General features: G+C 38.8%; 1 protein-coding gene across 1 annotated transcript; it reads right to left on the bottom strand.

The window, feature by feature from the left end:
- Positions 1-224: 224 nt before the first annotated feature.
- Positions 225-14,559, bottom strand: LOC118576679 (zinc finger protein 54-like). Its single transcript, XM_036176891.1, has 5 exons — positions 14,531-14,559; positions 9,947-10,059; positions 9,071-9,161; positions 6,277-6,403; positions 225-4,608 (listed from the first exon to the last, which is right to left on the bottom strand). The coding sequence occupies exons 3-5, from the start codon at positions 9,098-9,100 to the stop codon at positions 3,110-3,112; spliced, it is 1,656 nt and encodes a 551-aa protein (XP_036032784.1). The 5' UTR covers positions 9,101-9,161; positions 9,947-10,059; positions 14,531-14,559; the 3' UTR covers positions 225-3,109.
- Positions 14,560-14,904: the final 345 nt, after the last annotated feature.

The raw sequence follows: 14,904 nt of genomic DNA, 5'->3' as shown, positions 1-14,904 counted from the left end.
GAACCACTGCCTTAGAGTATGCTGTTCCTTTACCTTTCTTTTCTTTATCTTTTTTTTTTTTTAAGATTTATTTATTTATTATATACACAGTATTCTGCCTGCATATGTCCCTACAGGACAGAAGAGGTCACCAGATCTCATTACAAGTGGTTGTGAGCCACCATGTGGTTGCTGGGAATTGAACTCAGGACCTCTGGGAGAGCAGTCGGTGCTCTTAACCACTGAGCCATCTCTCCAGCCCTTCTTTACCTTTCTTTTCATGCCTTGTGTTTTGAGGAAATTCTTCCAAGATGGAAGAATTTACTCTCAGAGGAAACTGATACACAATAACCATTCTTGGGCATGAACTCCAAAGACTTGCCATTTTACCAATGAGTACTTGCCCATCAAGTTCATTGATGCTTTACTCACTGTATCTAGGAATTGGAATCAACAAAGATTGAAACATGGGTAAATGAAAAACATAGTTTTCTATACAACCAAGCATATTAGTCAGGTATGAATAAAAATTAAATCATGACCTCTAGATGCACATGTAGATTACTGTAAATTATGATGAGTTCAGACACCTAGGCCACAAAAGTCAAACAGCACATGTTCTCTCACATCTGTGTGTCTAAGCTACAAACTTGGTTTTGTGTGCTCAAGTAAGACTACATGTAGAAGCCAGGGATCTAGAAATAGACCATTAGTGGGGAGATGGAGGCAGAGAGGATAGATAGTAGAATACAGGAGCTATGAAATTAGAGAGTGGCAATCTTGGGGGCAGGATGGTTCAAATATGTAGTGGAGAGGGGGCTGCTGAAAGATCAACTCAAATGGGATGTCTGTGTAGAAGGTATATGAGAATCTATCATTTTGCAAGAGACGATAGTGGAACACATGTTATAAGAGAATGGGGCATTGGATAATGTGTGCTAAATGTTTAATTGGGGATGGGGCAGGGAGAAGGTATGAAGAGTGTGTGGGTCAACCAAAAGTAATGATTTGTGAAGAAGCCTTATGAAATCCCCATCTTACAAATTAATAGTAAATATGATTTTAAAAATTTTGAAAAGAGTATCCCACTTAGATAATTAATGTTGTTCCCAGACACCAGGGCTATATAATCATACTCTTTGTACCAGGTACTGGTTGTCAGCCTAGGACTTACTGGTAAGGGTGAACCATTGTCACCCTAAATAAAACAAGTTATTACCAGTGTTCTTGCTTGGCCAACATAAGTACATGGTATAGCTGAAGACACCACTTTGGTTGCAAGATATAGAGAAATCAATGTAGAAAGTACCAGGCAACTCTCCCTGATGATCAGCTATTGTAGCAATGTAAGGTCCTGTGCAGGCTGTTTGCAGAGAAGTGATTACTTACCCCTGGGCCATGCATCTTAAAATACCACCCTGCTAGTTAAGACGTGTGTACTGGTGCAAAATTGGCACCAAGATTTATGGACATAAACGCTGTCTTGATTGGATTTCAAGCCTGCATCAGAGAGGAATTGACTCCATGGTAAAAACAACAATAAAATACAAGAACAAAAAACATGACTTATGACCGATAGGTTGTAGGGCAGAACCTCTTGATGCTATGATAATGATCATGAGCATTATCTGCCATCTAAATATTCATGTTTAAAATGATCACTTTGTACTACTCTCCACATTGGTGAAAGAAGTTTCCTCTTATAGTAGCATCTTGGTAATGCATAGACTCTTAACTGTTCTAAAACTAAGCACAAGCAACTCAGTAAGATTGGGGCAATTACCATTTCACCATGATGGAGGGTGGGTCCTATGTGTTTCCTTTACCTCAGTGAAGGTGTACTGGTAGTTAATGGAAGCTATATCATTTTATTAGTTTCAAGTAAATTCTTCCCTATTTTTGTTAAGGACTTCAAAATGAATACCTGCATGTTGTCAGGGATTTTTATTTTTGTTATTGTTTTGGATTTTTCAGATTGGGTTTCCCTGTGTAGCCATGGCTGATTTGGAATTTGCAAAGTAGGCAATGCTGGCCTAGAACAGGTACACCTTCCTCTGCCTCAAGAAGCTGGGACTTAAGGTGTGTGTCATCATATCCTTAGACTTTGGGGATTTCTAAGTTGTATGTCAGCATTCCAGTGATGTCACATTCACAGCATATCTCTTCACAGTCAGTTGCCTTCTTGCTACTTGTATGGTTTGACTCTAACATGAAGATTTTGAAGGTGAATAAAAGATTTTATCAGTATTTCCTTTAATGAAGAATTTTATCACTGCAATTTCAGCACTATATAAAGGGTTTGTCTAATTCAATGCATTTGGGGAGGTGTAATTTCCAATGGACAGAAACAGTATATACTCTCGACTTTTATATGGATTCTCAGAAGTATGAATTCTGTGATGTACAGCACAATTAGAGAGAAAACTAAAGTTTTTGTCATATTTTTTTTTAAATCTGACTATATTATAAATTTTTTGACAGTTTATATAGTCCTAGCTGTACCAGAACTCTTGTTGTAACATACTTTTGTTGTAACTCAAGTTGTAAACATACTTATAGATGATGATGTCCTCCAACTCACAGATATTCCTGCCTCTGCTCTCGAGTGCTGGAAATAAAGGAGTGCACCACTACACCTGGAATTATTATAAATTTTTGGATGTTGAACAAGATAAATTGTTTATTACATTTTTTTAAACCAGGGGCTAGAGACTTTACTTCGAGAAGACCAAGGTTCAGTTCCCACCACATGAATGGTAGTTCACAATGGTCTTTAACTCCAGCTTCAGGGGATCTGATGGCCCCTTCTGTCCTGTGTGCACCAAACATACATGTAGTACACAGACACATTTGCAGGCAAAGCATTAATATACATTAAAAGAAATAAAAAGTGTTTCCCATTGTTATATTTGCAGTATTTTAATATAAACTTTAGGATAATTTTTAAAATTTAAATCTTCATTACAGACTCTCACAAGTTTGTGATCTTTATGTTTCAATGTTCTATACTGTTGATTTGTAAGCAGAGAATACTGCAAAATGGTATGTCGTATTATTTACAATGGTATGTTTCTCTCCAGTATGAATTTTCTAATGTCTTCCAAAACTCAAAATCTGGATAAAAGATGTGTCAGTCTTCACATTTGTATGGTTTCTCTCCATTATGAATTTTCTGATGTGCTCTGAGGTGGGAGCACCTAGTAAAAGATTTGTCACATTCCTTACAACTGTAAGGTTTCTCTCCAGTATGAACCCTCTGGTGTCTTCTAAGATTTGACTCCTGAGTAAAGGACTTGTCACATTCCATACATTTGTACGGTTTCTCCCCAGTATGAACTATCTGATGTCTTCTAAGATCTGTGCAACTGGTAAAGGAATTGTCACATTCCTCACATCTGTAAGGTCTCTCTCCAGTATGAACTCCCTGGTGTTTTGTAAGACTTTTAAGATTGATAAAGGAAATGTCACAGTCTTTGCATTTGTGAGGTTTCTCTACAGTATGAATTTTCTGATGTGCTCTAAGAGATGAGTATCTAGTATAAGACTTGTCACATTCCTTACATTTGTAAGGCTTCTCCCCAGTGTGAACACTCTGGTGTTTTTTAAGGGTTGAGTGGTGGGTAAAGGATTTGTTACATACTTTACATTTGAAAGGCTTTTCACCAGTATGGATTCTGTAATGAGTTTTAAGATGTGATAATTCAAGAAAGGACTTACCACATTCTTTACATTTGTCTAATTGCTCTGGATAATGAGTTTTCCTATGCCTACTCAATGATGAATAGTGGGGATAGGATTTGCCACACTCATTGCATTTGAAAGGCTTCTCTCCAGTATGGACTCTGGAATGATCTTTAAAGTGTGAAGAACTATGAGAGACTTTGCCACATTCTTGACAAATATAATGTCTCCCAGTAATATGCATTTTCTGATGTTTCTTGAGAGTAGAAGATTGGGCAAGGGATTTGTCACATTTCTTATATTTGTAAGTTTTGTCTCCACTATGAAATTTGTGATGGCTATAAAATGCTAACAAGTGATGAAATGACTCTCCACATTCTTTGCATCTGTAAGGATTCTCCCCAGTATGAAGTCTTAGATGTATATCAAGACTTGAAAGCTGGGTAAAGGATGTTTCACAAACATTGCACTTGTGGGGTTTAATTCCAGTATGAATTCTCTCATGTTCAGTGAGGTATGAGGCAGTCCTGAAGCATTTCCTGCATTTTCCACATTGGTGTGGTGTCTCTCGAATTGCTTGTTGCAAAAGACTATATGCAGAGGCAAAATGGTCATCATATTCTCCCTGCCTATGCTCCTTCTTTTCAGTGTAGTATCTCTGATCTTGAGTAATGTTGGAACACAAATTTAAAGGTTTCTCACAGTCTTTAGATTTGCAAAGTTCTTCTTCAGTGTGCATGCTTTCATCTCTATTTAAGTATGATGAGTCAGTAGCAGCATCCCTGGGATTACTGCACCTGTAGTTATTAGAGTTTTCTGTGGTTTCACTTGTTCTATAAAGTGCACATGTGGAGGGGTCATGAAGCACTTTGCCATGCTCAGTACACTGACAAGACTCCTTTTCAGTCTTCACATGTTGATGGACAGGATCACGTTTGCAATAGTTCTCTGAAAATGAGTACAGTTTAGATTAACAGGGCTTGTTCCAATGATAAACATGTGATAAATGACTGTCTCCCTAAGTTCTCTTTTAACATAAGGGAGCCTGGAACTACTTAGATTAGAGCTCCCAGTAATGGACATTTTTCATTCACTGTAATTATATGGATACTCACAAAAACAGCATGAAAGCTTCAAAGGTCAGTAATCTATAACAGATATCTCATCTTTACCAGAAATCTATAACTCAAAAAATGATGGAAATATAGTTGACAATTGTCAATTAGCTTTGTGATAGATTTATATCACTGAGTGATTATATTTAGAATACTTGTCTCTATTTTTAAATATGTCTTCTCGGAAATTGATGAAGAGGAATTTAATCCAATCCCAGTTTCACAGTATTTACATTTACTAAGTGATAGGTAATGACAAGGAAAATTCAGAAGACCCAATTCCTTTAAGATTAAAGTCTTATTTAAAAAATCACAGGGTTTATTTTTCTCCCTAGAAAACAAATTAGATTCTTCAAAATAATGGATGCAAAGACAGTATTGTGCCAGACATCAGAGGCTCTAGATGGTTTGAGGCAGGGCTGTCATGGGCATCTATTGCACATTTCTATCCTCCACTGTCTGAGCTCCACACACTGCTGTGGTTCTTAACTTTCCTCACAGAGTTATTCTCAAGTCCACTGTGTACACAGACTCCTGAGATTATTTTCCAGAAGGGTGTCTGTGTATTCTCCACTGGGAAGAAAATGAAGGCTGTAATATGAAGATATGCATACAAGGAAAGCAATTACAGAATATCCTACTTCATGGGCTCACGTTAGACTTAAAATTTTGTAATATTATTCTAATCTGATTTCATTATAGTGAAATAAAACTGCATTTCATAGTGGTATTAAGTCATCATCATTCAAATGTAATAAGACACAATGCCTTCTAACAGCTATTACAACAGTCTGATACATCCTGGGCCAGAATACTACACTAAGTTAAATGATCACAAATCCTTTCAAGTGGAATTGAATATGGGCAACATTCTCAGTTCTTGCTTTCTCCTTCACTTGAAGTCTTTACTATTCTCTTGTTCATTCACTAGCTGACCCTAGCTGTGACTACTCCCACATTCAAGGGCAATCTCATTCTTTCTGTACAGGCAATCATACCTGCCTTGCATATATAATCCGAATGTTCTTGAGGCAGCCCATGCTAGAACTTTTAGAAAGAGTACAGAAAAAGAAAAGAAGAAAAAAAAATAGAGTACAGAAGTCTAAGACAGTACTGCACTCAGTAATTGAAAACACAAAGCATAGGAATTTAGGCAAGATTTCTTGATTGATATTTGCAGTCAAATACTTCAGTATATTTGGCATTTTCAGATTTTATATCTTGAATTTGTCTCACAAATAAAACCATATCATTGCAATAATGGCCATGGAGGTTTAAGATATGAGTGGAAATATTATATGCTACTGAGTTTATGGATGAATCTTGGAACCAAAATGAAGATGACACCTCAAACTAAATAGCATGGAAAAGTTCTTTCCTACTACTAAACTTTGCCTTGTCTCCTGTTGGTTTTTTCAGGACAGCTTAACGGATTTTACATCCTATTAAGGCAGAACAAACAAAAGATGGGTTAGGAATTCTACAAGCAAAATGTTCTCACCCACAAAGATCAGGTTGTTGTAATTCTCCAACATCACATCAATGTACAAAGCCCTCTGAGCAGAGTCCAGGCATTCCCACTCCTCTTGGGGAAAGTCCACAGCTATATCCCTGAATGTCAACAGATCCTGAAACAAAAATTGTTGTTTCAGCACATGCTACTTATAATTGCTTTCCTGGATATAAGGGGGATGGAATGTAGATGAGCAAAGATAATTACTCAAAAAGATGATTTCCAATACAGTCACATTCTATCATGAATGTTCTAACTCTGTGAAAACAGGATGAGACAATAGTCTTACAAGCAGTATACATGAAACAGGAAATATATTTAAGGGCTGGACATGCTTGTCTATCTCTTATGGATTATGTGTTTATGTTACACAGGATCACAGCAGACATGTCTCAGAAGGAAAATTCATGATATGGAATGTGCTTTAAATGTTGTAGATCATGCTAAAATACTGATGAAAAGAAATCCTTTGTGAACTGGGGCCTTATATGACTCTAACAGACTCAGTTGGAATGCTTAAATTCTAAGTACAATGACGTAAGTTAAACAGTGAAGGTGAAGGTATAGAAGACAGAATATATGACTGATTTTTTTTAAAAAGATTTATTTATTTATTATGTATACAGTGTTCTGTTTACATGTATGCCTGCAGGCCAGAAGAGGGAGCCAGATCTCATTACAGATGGTTGTGAGCCACCATATGGGTGCTGGGAATTGAACTCAGGACCTCTGGAAGAACAGTCAGTGTTCTTAACCTCTGAGCCATCTCTCCAGCCCCATATATGACTGATTTTGTAGACAAAGAGTTTTGTTTCTTTTCACAGTGGCAAGGATTTTAACAGCACCACATACTGTCATTTTAACATTAATACCTAAGATAAGTAGTCTATGGAATTAATTTTATGAGAACATTTTCGCCACTATGAACAGACAGAAAAATCTGCATCAGCCATACTTGATATAATCCAAAATTTTCTAAGAATATGCATAAGCCAACAGAGACAAATAACAATTTCAGAAGTTGGCAAGAGTATTTCACTTTGCCCGGGCAGTGGTGGCGCATGCCTTTAATTCCAGCACCTGGGAGGCAGAGCCAGGCATATCTCTGTGAGCTTGAGGCCAGCCTGGTCTATTAAGCGAGATCCAGGACAGGTACCAAAACACTACAGAGAAACCCTGTCTCAAAAAAAACCAAAGAGTATTTCACTTCACTCCCAAAGACTAGGAAAAATTGAGGAAAGTTCAAAAACAAATAAATGTTTAAGGTATAGGTAGAAGAATCTATACCAGTGGTATATTAGATTAGGCTCATAACAAGAATTTTACCAAAAATTAAATTAATTAAATACTGAGGAAACAAAACTGCAAATCAATAAATGGGCAATCAACTACATACACACTTTTCAAAAACAGAAACTCAAATGGCCAATAAACACTGCAAAAGCATTCAGGATCCCCAAAAAACTACCATGGAAACAGAAATTAAAACTTAGAAATACTGCCTCACCCCAGGCAGAATGGCTGCCATCAACTAACCTGACAACAAATGTTTGAGGGGATATGGAGAGAAAGGAGGCCTTATTCACTGATGACGGAGGGGAGAGTACAAATTAATAGAGCCATAGTGGGAATCAGTTTGGAGATATTGAAAAAAACTGAAGAGAAAAGTAACATTTAGTGGTGAGTTGATATTTGTGCCATGTACTAAAGCACCACCCCTAGTGAGGTAGCAGGTAGCTGTTACACCTGCCTATGACCTTGAGGTACATTCCCCTGGGACATGGCTAGTGAAGGACCCTAAAGACCTAGGATGCACATACGCTCTCTCTCTTGACTACCAAGTGGTTTGGGATGCTGGTATGGACAGGGCAAATCTCACCAGAGAGCCACTTTGGATTGTGCCTCACCCTTGCAGGATCCTGCAATAAATTCCTTCATTCTGTCTTGTGAGTTAGCCCAAATAAATTCCTTTTATCATTAAGCATGCTCTATGAATTTGCTAGCGATATAATCCCATTTACGTGTGACCTAGTACTTTCACTTCTGGCCATCGACCCAGAGAACAACACACTTCACTACAGAGATATTTATACCACATGATTGCTGCTGTTTTAATCACCAAAGGAAAAGTACTGGAATCAAACTAATTATCAACAGACGAATGGATAATGAAAATTGTATAAAATTGAGGACAATTCAGCAATAGGAAAAATAAAATAAAAATTTGCAGGAAAATGGAGAGACACAAAATGTGTAATATTAAGTACACTCATAAAATTTTAGAAAGAAGACACCACGTTTTCACTCATATGCAGAATCTACCCAATAATATATGTATATAAAAACAATGTATACGGGGGCACAGAATAACATAAAGAAAAGAGAACAGGAAAGATTAAATTATAACAGTCTGAATGCAGGTAATGAATGCCCATTATGAAAAAGGCTATAAAGCAAAGTGCTTTTCTAGTTCTAATTCTGTCAAAGGTTTTTAGTGCTTTGGTGGTGGATAAGAAAATCAAAATATATTCAATTGTGAAAATATAAAATCTCATGTGAGGTTCCAGAGTTTCTGTTCTCTATGATAATTCTAACTGTATACAAGAACATTGAGTTGTATAGTCTTTGGGTCTGCTTAATTTCAGTGTGTGATTTTGTTTTTCATCTGTTTGCAGAATTGCTCATAATAAAATTTCAAAAAATTATCAGAAGCAGAAAATTAAAGGCTTTTAATACATGAAAGTGTAACATATTTAGATAAAGAATGGAAAGGACCACTGACCTGCGACATGTTTACTGGGGAATCAGCCATTTCTTACTGTTTCTCTTCTTTGAGTTTCTCTTTCAGGAACAATGAATACATGGTTGCTTCCCTTTCAAATCAAGAGGTCAAAATGGAAGGGTTAGAGAACTATATCAAACCATATGAAAAGACCCAAGCAACAGAATTCTACCAGGTGTCTACTCAATGATCTCAAAGACAGGAGAGCATGGAAAGACATTTGAAGCTTGAAGAGAAAATCATCATTAAGTACTTTGAAACACAAAGAAAACTACTCTTTTAAAATTGATGGAGACATAAGTGCATTTCATGATAGTCACCAATTAGTACAATTGATTTCACTAAAGCAGCACTGCAGATAATGAATTAGAGGCAAAACATATACAGGAGAGTCAGAGAATCATCCATGAGAACATACAGGAGACCTGGAGAGTAATCATCCATGAGCAAGACAGCAAACCATTATTTCTCAAAAAGGAGGAAGAATACTACCAATAATCCAACCAGCAACAACATAAAAACAAAACCATAGGAAATAAGAATGCCATAAAAAAAAAAAAACCTAGCCATATTGAAAATAAAAATAGAGAATCCTCAAGTAAATAAACAAACCCTGAAGTTAAATTCAGCACAAAAGAAATCCAGCTGTTCCATTCCTTGGTATATGCCCAAAGGACTTGATATCCTACTCCACAGATACTTGCTCAGCCATGTTCATTGCCGCTCTACTCACAACATCTGCAAAATGGAAACAACTTAAATGTCCTTCAACTGACAATTGGATAATGAAAGTGTGGTACATATACGCTATAGAATACTATTCAGCTGTAAAGAAAATTAAAATCCTGAGCTCTGCAGGTAAATAGATTTACTTACAAAAAATCATATTGAGTGAGGTAACCTGGACGCAGAAAGACAGACATTGCATGTTCTCTCATAGGAAGTTTCTAGCTCCAAATCTTCAGATGTGTGTCCACAACCTGGAGTGACTGCAGTAACCAGAAAAGTAAGAAGAGATCACTGTGGGGTGTGGGGCGTAATAGAGATGGAGTAACAGGGAACAAGTGTCTGAAAGGGGAAATGAGAAAACAGGGGTGAGGATTTAATTATAGATTTAACTATGGAAAAGGGACAGATATGAACAAAGAAGGATGGTAAAATAACAAGAAGGATGTCTGGAAAATATAAGGAATCCATCTATTCCTTGACTCATCCATCCATCAAAAAATTCCTACAATACATCTAAATCTCTGTAAGCATATGCATTTAGTGTGTAAATGAAAATTTCCCAACTGGGCTGATGATGCTCCTCACAAGAGCCAACGATTTTCTAACAAAACGACCAACACCTGCTTTGAAGTTATTGGTCACAGTTGTCCAAGAGACTTCCAAACATTGCAAGACATTGCTGTTGCCCGTGGTTGCCTCCTAGGGGCAGAAGTTGAGTCCCTAGTGTTTAAGAAGCCACACACTTCAGACAGAAATCCTAGAGGGCTGGAGATGGAACTGACCTTAAAGCCTCCTCCCTGGGGATTAGCTGTCATGGTATTAGAAGGTGACATGCAAGCTTCCAAGGGAGTTAGCTAAACAACAGTCCTGCCCAGTTATGACACCTATGAACTACAACAATGATCTGCACTGCATGACAGCCCAAAGAATCCAAGAGTGGTACACATAATTAGGTGGTAACCAATGGCTTCTACTTGGATTAAGACCCTCTCAACAAGAGGGAAGTCATCCCTGGTACTGGAAACCTAGCCTGTTTCCCCAGGGCAGATCTTGAAAGAGAACCTACAACCAGACTTTACTAAATCAGTGTAACTCCTAGAGCTTTCTAAATATTTCTCCTAATTTCTAACAGTGAGTAGGAGACAGTATAGATGGAGTGTAGCAGGCTGTAAATATACTTTCTAATTCTAATCAAAACTCCATTGGCATTATTTTCCGGAAGGAAGACAAAACCATTAAAAGGCAGAGAATGTGCTAGAATACCAAAGCTCCAAAATTCTGAAAATAATAAATAAACCTAGAGGTATTAATTTTCATCATTTTATAATATTGTAAAATCAAAGATATGAAAATGACTCAATAGTAGTATAAAAACATGATTTGTTATGTGAATGAGTAAGGACAGCATCACTCACATGCATAGTCAAATTCCATTATCAATTATTCTGTAGAAAGTCTTCTCATGCCTACATTTGGATAATTCTAAGGAGATTTTTCTCAGTGGGAGTTTCCAGAATTATTTCTCGTGAAACAGAATGTGGCAAAACTGATTTAATGTTCCACTTCACATTCTCTTGATCCCCTTTCCACTCCTTCACCAATCTCTACACCATATATTGATCTTTAGCCACTATCTCCTCTTCCCTTCCAGACCCTGTGTTCTACTGCACAGGTGAGCAGGTCTGGATGGTCAGTTAGCCCTGAACATGGGAAAGAGATTGCTCAGGAAGAACCTTGATTTCTACCACAGTACTGTGCTCAGGAGATGAAGAGAAAAGCAAATACAGGATTATAAAATGATTCCCCAACTGTCCTGCAGTGTGAGAATCCTGAAAACAAGTACAAAGCATTATTATTTATTGTAAATTGAATCACACTTCCAGTCACAGCTCAGTCAAAACTCAGGGGCAGAAATGGAACTGAATGATTGGAAAGATAATATTATACAGAAGCGAGGTTCTGAATTGATCATGGACCAATAATGATGAAGCCTTATATTTCCCAAAGGGACACACATGAAGAAGACAAGATTTCATGAAAATTTTCTTTATTCCTGTTAGGATTTCACTTTATTTAGCAGGATTTTAGACTCACTCACACAAAGCTCACACACTTGCTTGCAGATTAGTTTGTCAAGAAATACTGAGGAGCAAGGGAGACTCCCTTGCAAGCGCTCTCCCTCCCTCCCTCCCTCCCTCCCTCCCTCCCTCCCTCCCTCCCTCCCTCCCTCCCTCCCTCCCTCCTCCCCTCCCTCTCTCTCTCCAAGGTTTCTGTGTGTAACAACCCTAATTTCCTTAAACTAGGTCTGTGGAACAGGCTAGCTTTGAACTCAGAGATCCACTTGCCCCTGCCTCCTGAGAGCTGGACTAAAGGCCTGGACGACCACTGCCCAGGTATATTGCTGTAATTCTGCAATGTCAGGGTGTACAGAGTAGCAGGGGTTGGTTGAAGAAAGAGGGCACTCCAAGATGAAGTTTTAAGGCCTAGGTGGCAGCAGGAAGGTCCAGCCTCTTTGATGAACTGAATCCAAAACACCCATATAAAGGTGTATTTATTGAAAGTTACACACAGTATTTCTTCAAACCAAGCTTCCTAATCTAATTTACATGTTTTACTAGAGGAAAGCATCACATGCCCCTATGACTTTAGTCCTTTATTATGTATCCTTTGCAATAGGTGTGCCTGAGGCATCTTGTGACAAGTCTTGGGATGGCTACAATGCCCCTTCAACAAAATGATTCTACAGATCATGGGATATATTCAGTTTTCCACAAGGACTCTTCAAGGTCAAAGTACTTTAAAAACAAAAACAAAAACAAACAAACAAAAAAAAAACGGTTGTTCAGTCTGATGTTTATCCCAGAAACAGTGACTCTGCTAAATTCTTACAACATAGTCCCAGTACAAACGCCTCAGGGCAGGGTCCAGGCATTGCCTCTCCACCTGCGAGTAGTCAGAAGCCACACCACTGGCCGTCAACACACCACAAAATAAAAAACAACAGTTTGAATCATCCTGTTGGTACACACATTTAATCCTAACACTTGGAAGAAACATGTGAGTGGAACCCTTGTGTTTTCCAGTCTAGCCTGGTCTACATGGTGAGTTCTAGGCCAGACAGAGCAACACTATGAGTTCAGGTCTCAAACACAGCAAACACCAGAACCAAAAAAAATTTTTGGTTATGTGTCCATGGACAGAATGCTTTCTTGGACCAAGGAGACAAAAGACTATTGGAGACATTTTTCTGATATAGGTGAGTTTAAGACGAATTGCTAAATGGTCTTATTAATAAAAACCCGCAGACAGATATTGGGGTAAATATTGAAAGATCAGAGGAATAGGACAAACCAAAGCGAACCTCACCTTACCAACCCTAAGCTTCAAAAGAGACCTACTTCCTGTATACCCATGCCTATATTCCTTTGTGTTCCTCCCCTCCTAGCTACATTACTTCCTCTTCCTGCCCAGCTCTGTTACTTACTGTCTGTCTGTACATACCTCCTGACCTTTATGGTTAACTAATGTTGGAATTTAAGGCATGTGCTACCATACCTGGCTCTGTTCCCAGTGTGGCCTTAAACTCCCAGAGATGCAGACAGATCCTTGCCTCCCAAAGTGACAGGATTAAAGGCATGTGCTACCATTGCCTGACTTCTATGTCTAATAGCTGGCATTTTCCTCTGATCCTCAGATAAACTTTATTGGGGACACAGATAAAATATCACCAGAGGTGATTTATTATATTTATTCAAAAGATGCTTTCTAATATCATTCTATATTATAATGCATTTAAATTTATTTTTTCCTTTTCTATTTTCTCCTGAAACAAGGGTTTTTCTGTGTAGTGCTGACTGTCCTTGAAGTCACTATGTACACATTACCAGCCTTCAACTGACTGAGATCCACCTGCCTCTGCCTTCTGCCTGTTGGGATCAAAGGCCTGTGTCACCAGGCCTGGCAAAAACACTTTTCAGAATGCTGCATTTACATCCCAGTGTGCATATGTCTCGGATGGAAGACTAATGATGGATAAAAATTTACTTATAAAAAGTTAATGTTTTCCGGGCAGTGGTTGTGCATGACTTTAATCCTAGCATTCCGGCGAGAGAGCCGGGCAAATCTCTTTGAGTTCAAGGCCAGCCTGGTCTACAAAGTGAGTTCCAGGATTGGCTCCAAATGCTACAGAGAGAAACCCAGTATCAGACAAAAAAAAGTTAATGTTTACAAATACGCTGTGGAAGGTGCAAATAAATATATTTGTGTGTGTGTGTGTGTGTGTGTGTGTGTGTGTGTCAGTTCAATGAAATTTGCAGGCGTTCCTTTCATGACTATTATCTAAAAGCTCTTGGCGAATCCAAGTCTCCAGGTAAATAAATGTTCACTCTCTCTAATAGGGAAGCGGTATAACACGTAAGTTAGTATGGATATTTGTAAATTTCAGGAGCTTTGTCGTTTCCACCGTAGCAAAGACAATCGTGTTTGCAAATCTCAACAGATAAATACAAATATTCGATTATATTATTCTTACAAGAATGTTTTGGCAATCAGAAGATCAATTGGATAAAAAACAAAAACAAAAACAAAAGCAGGCTTATTGCATATGACCTAAATACACCAAGGGAAGACATTCACAGCAGAGTTTCGGAGCCGGCTTCCTTAGGAACAGCAGAGAAACTGCTCGCACCCCGGTCCTTCCCTCCCGCGTCCCAGCCCCGCAGCTCCTCTGACCTGGGAGGTTCCAGGGCCGCCGGGCTGCGGTTCCCGCCACTGCGCTGTGACTGTGACTTTCCCAGGCCGCCCGCGCGGAGACTGCGGCTCCGGGAGGTTTCAGGTCCCCGCGACACCCCGCCGTGTCCTCCGCACCCAGGCCTGCACCACGCGGTTCCCCACCGGGCAGGACCCGGAGCAATGACAGGGAACTGGCAATCTGCACTGCTGACCTCGGTTACTCTCCGACTTCCCCGCGCTCACTTTGTGTCCCAGCTTCCGTTTACGTCACTTCTTTAACCCCGCCCACACTCCGCTCTTCCCCTACATCCAGCCAATGTGCCACATCCTCCCAGCTGCTGTTTCCGGGTGAGTCCCCGCCCTTCTAGACCCGT

This window comes from Onychomys torridus, unplaced genomic scaffold, assembly GCF_903995425.1.
Source record: "Onychomys torridus unplaced genomic scaffold, mOncTor1.1, whole genome shotgun sequence".
NCBI lineage: Eukaryota > Metazoa > Chordata > Mammalia > Rodentia > Cricetidae > Onychomys > Onychomys torridus.
The sequence above is the reverse complement of the archived record's forward strand: the minus strand, read 5'-3'. Positions and strand labels throughout refer to the sequence as shown.

Coding starts and splice junctions, on each gene's coding strand:
- LOC118576679 (XM_036176891.1), bottom strand. CDS start 9,100: ATGGCTGATTCCCCAGTAAACATGTCGCAG. Junction 6,404..9,070: donor CCCCAGTAAACATGTCGCAG/GTCAGTGGTCCT, acceptor TTTTTGTTTCAG/GATCTGTTGACATTCAGGGA. Junction 4,609..6,276: donor CAACAACCTGATCTTTGTGG/GTGAGAACATTT, acceptor ACTCATTTTCAG/AGAACTATTGCAAACGTGAT.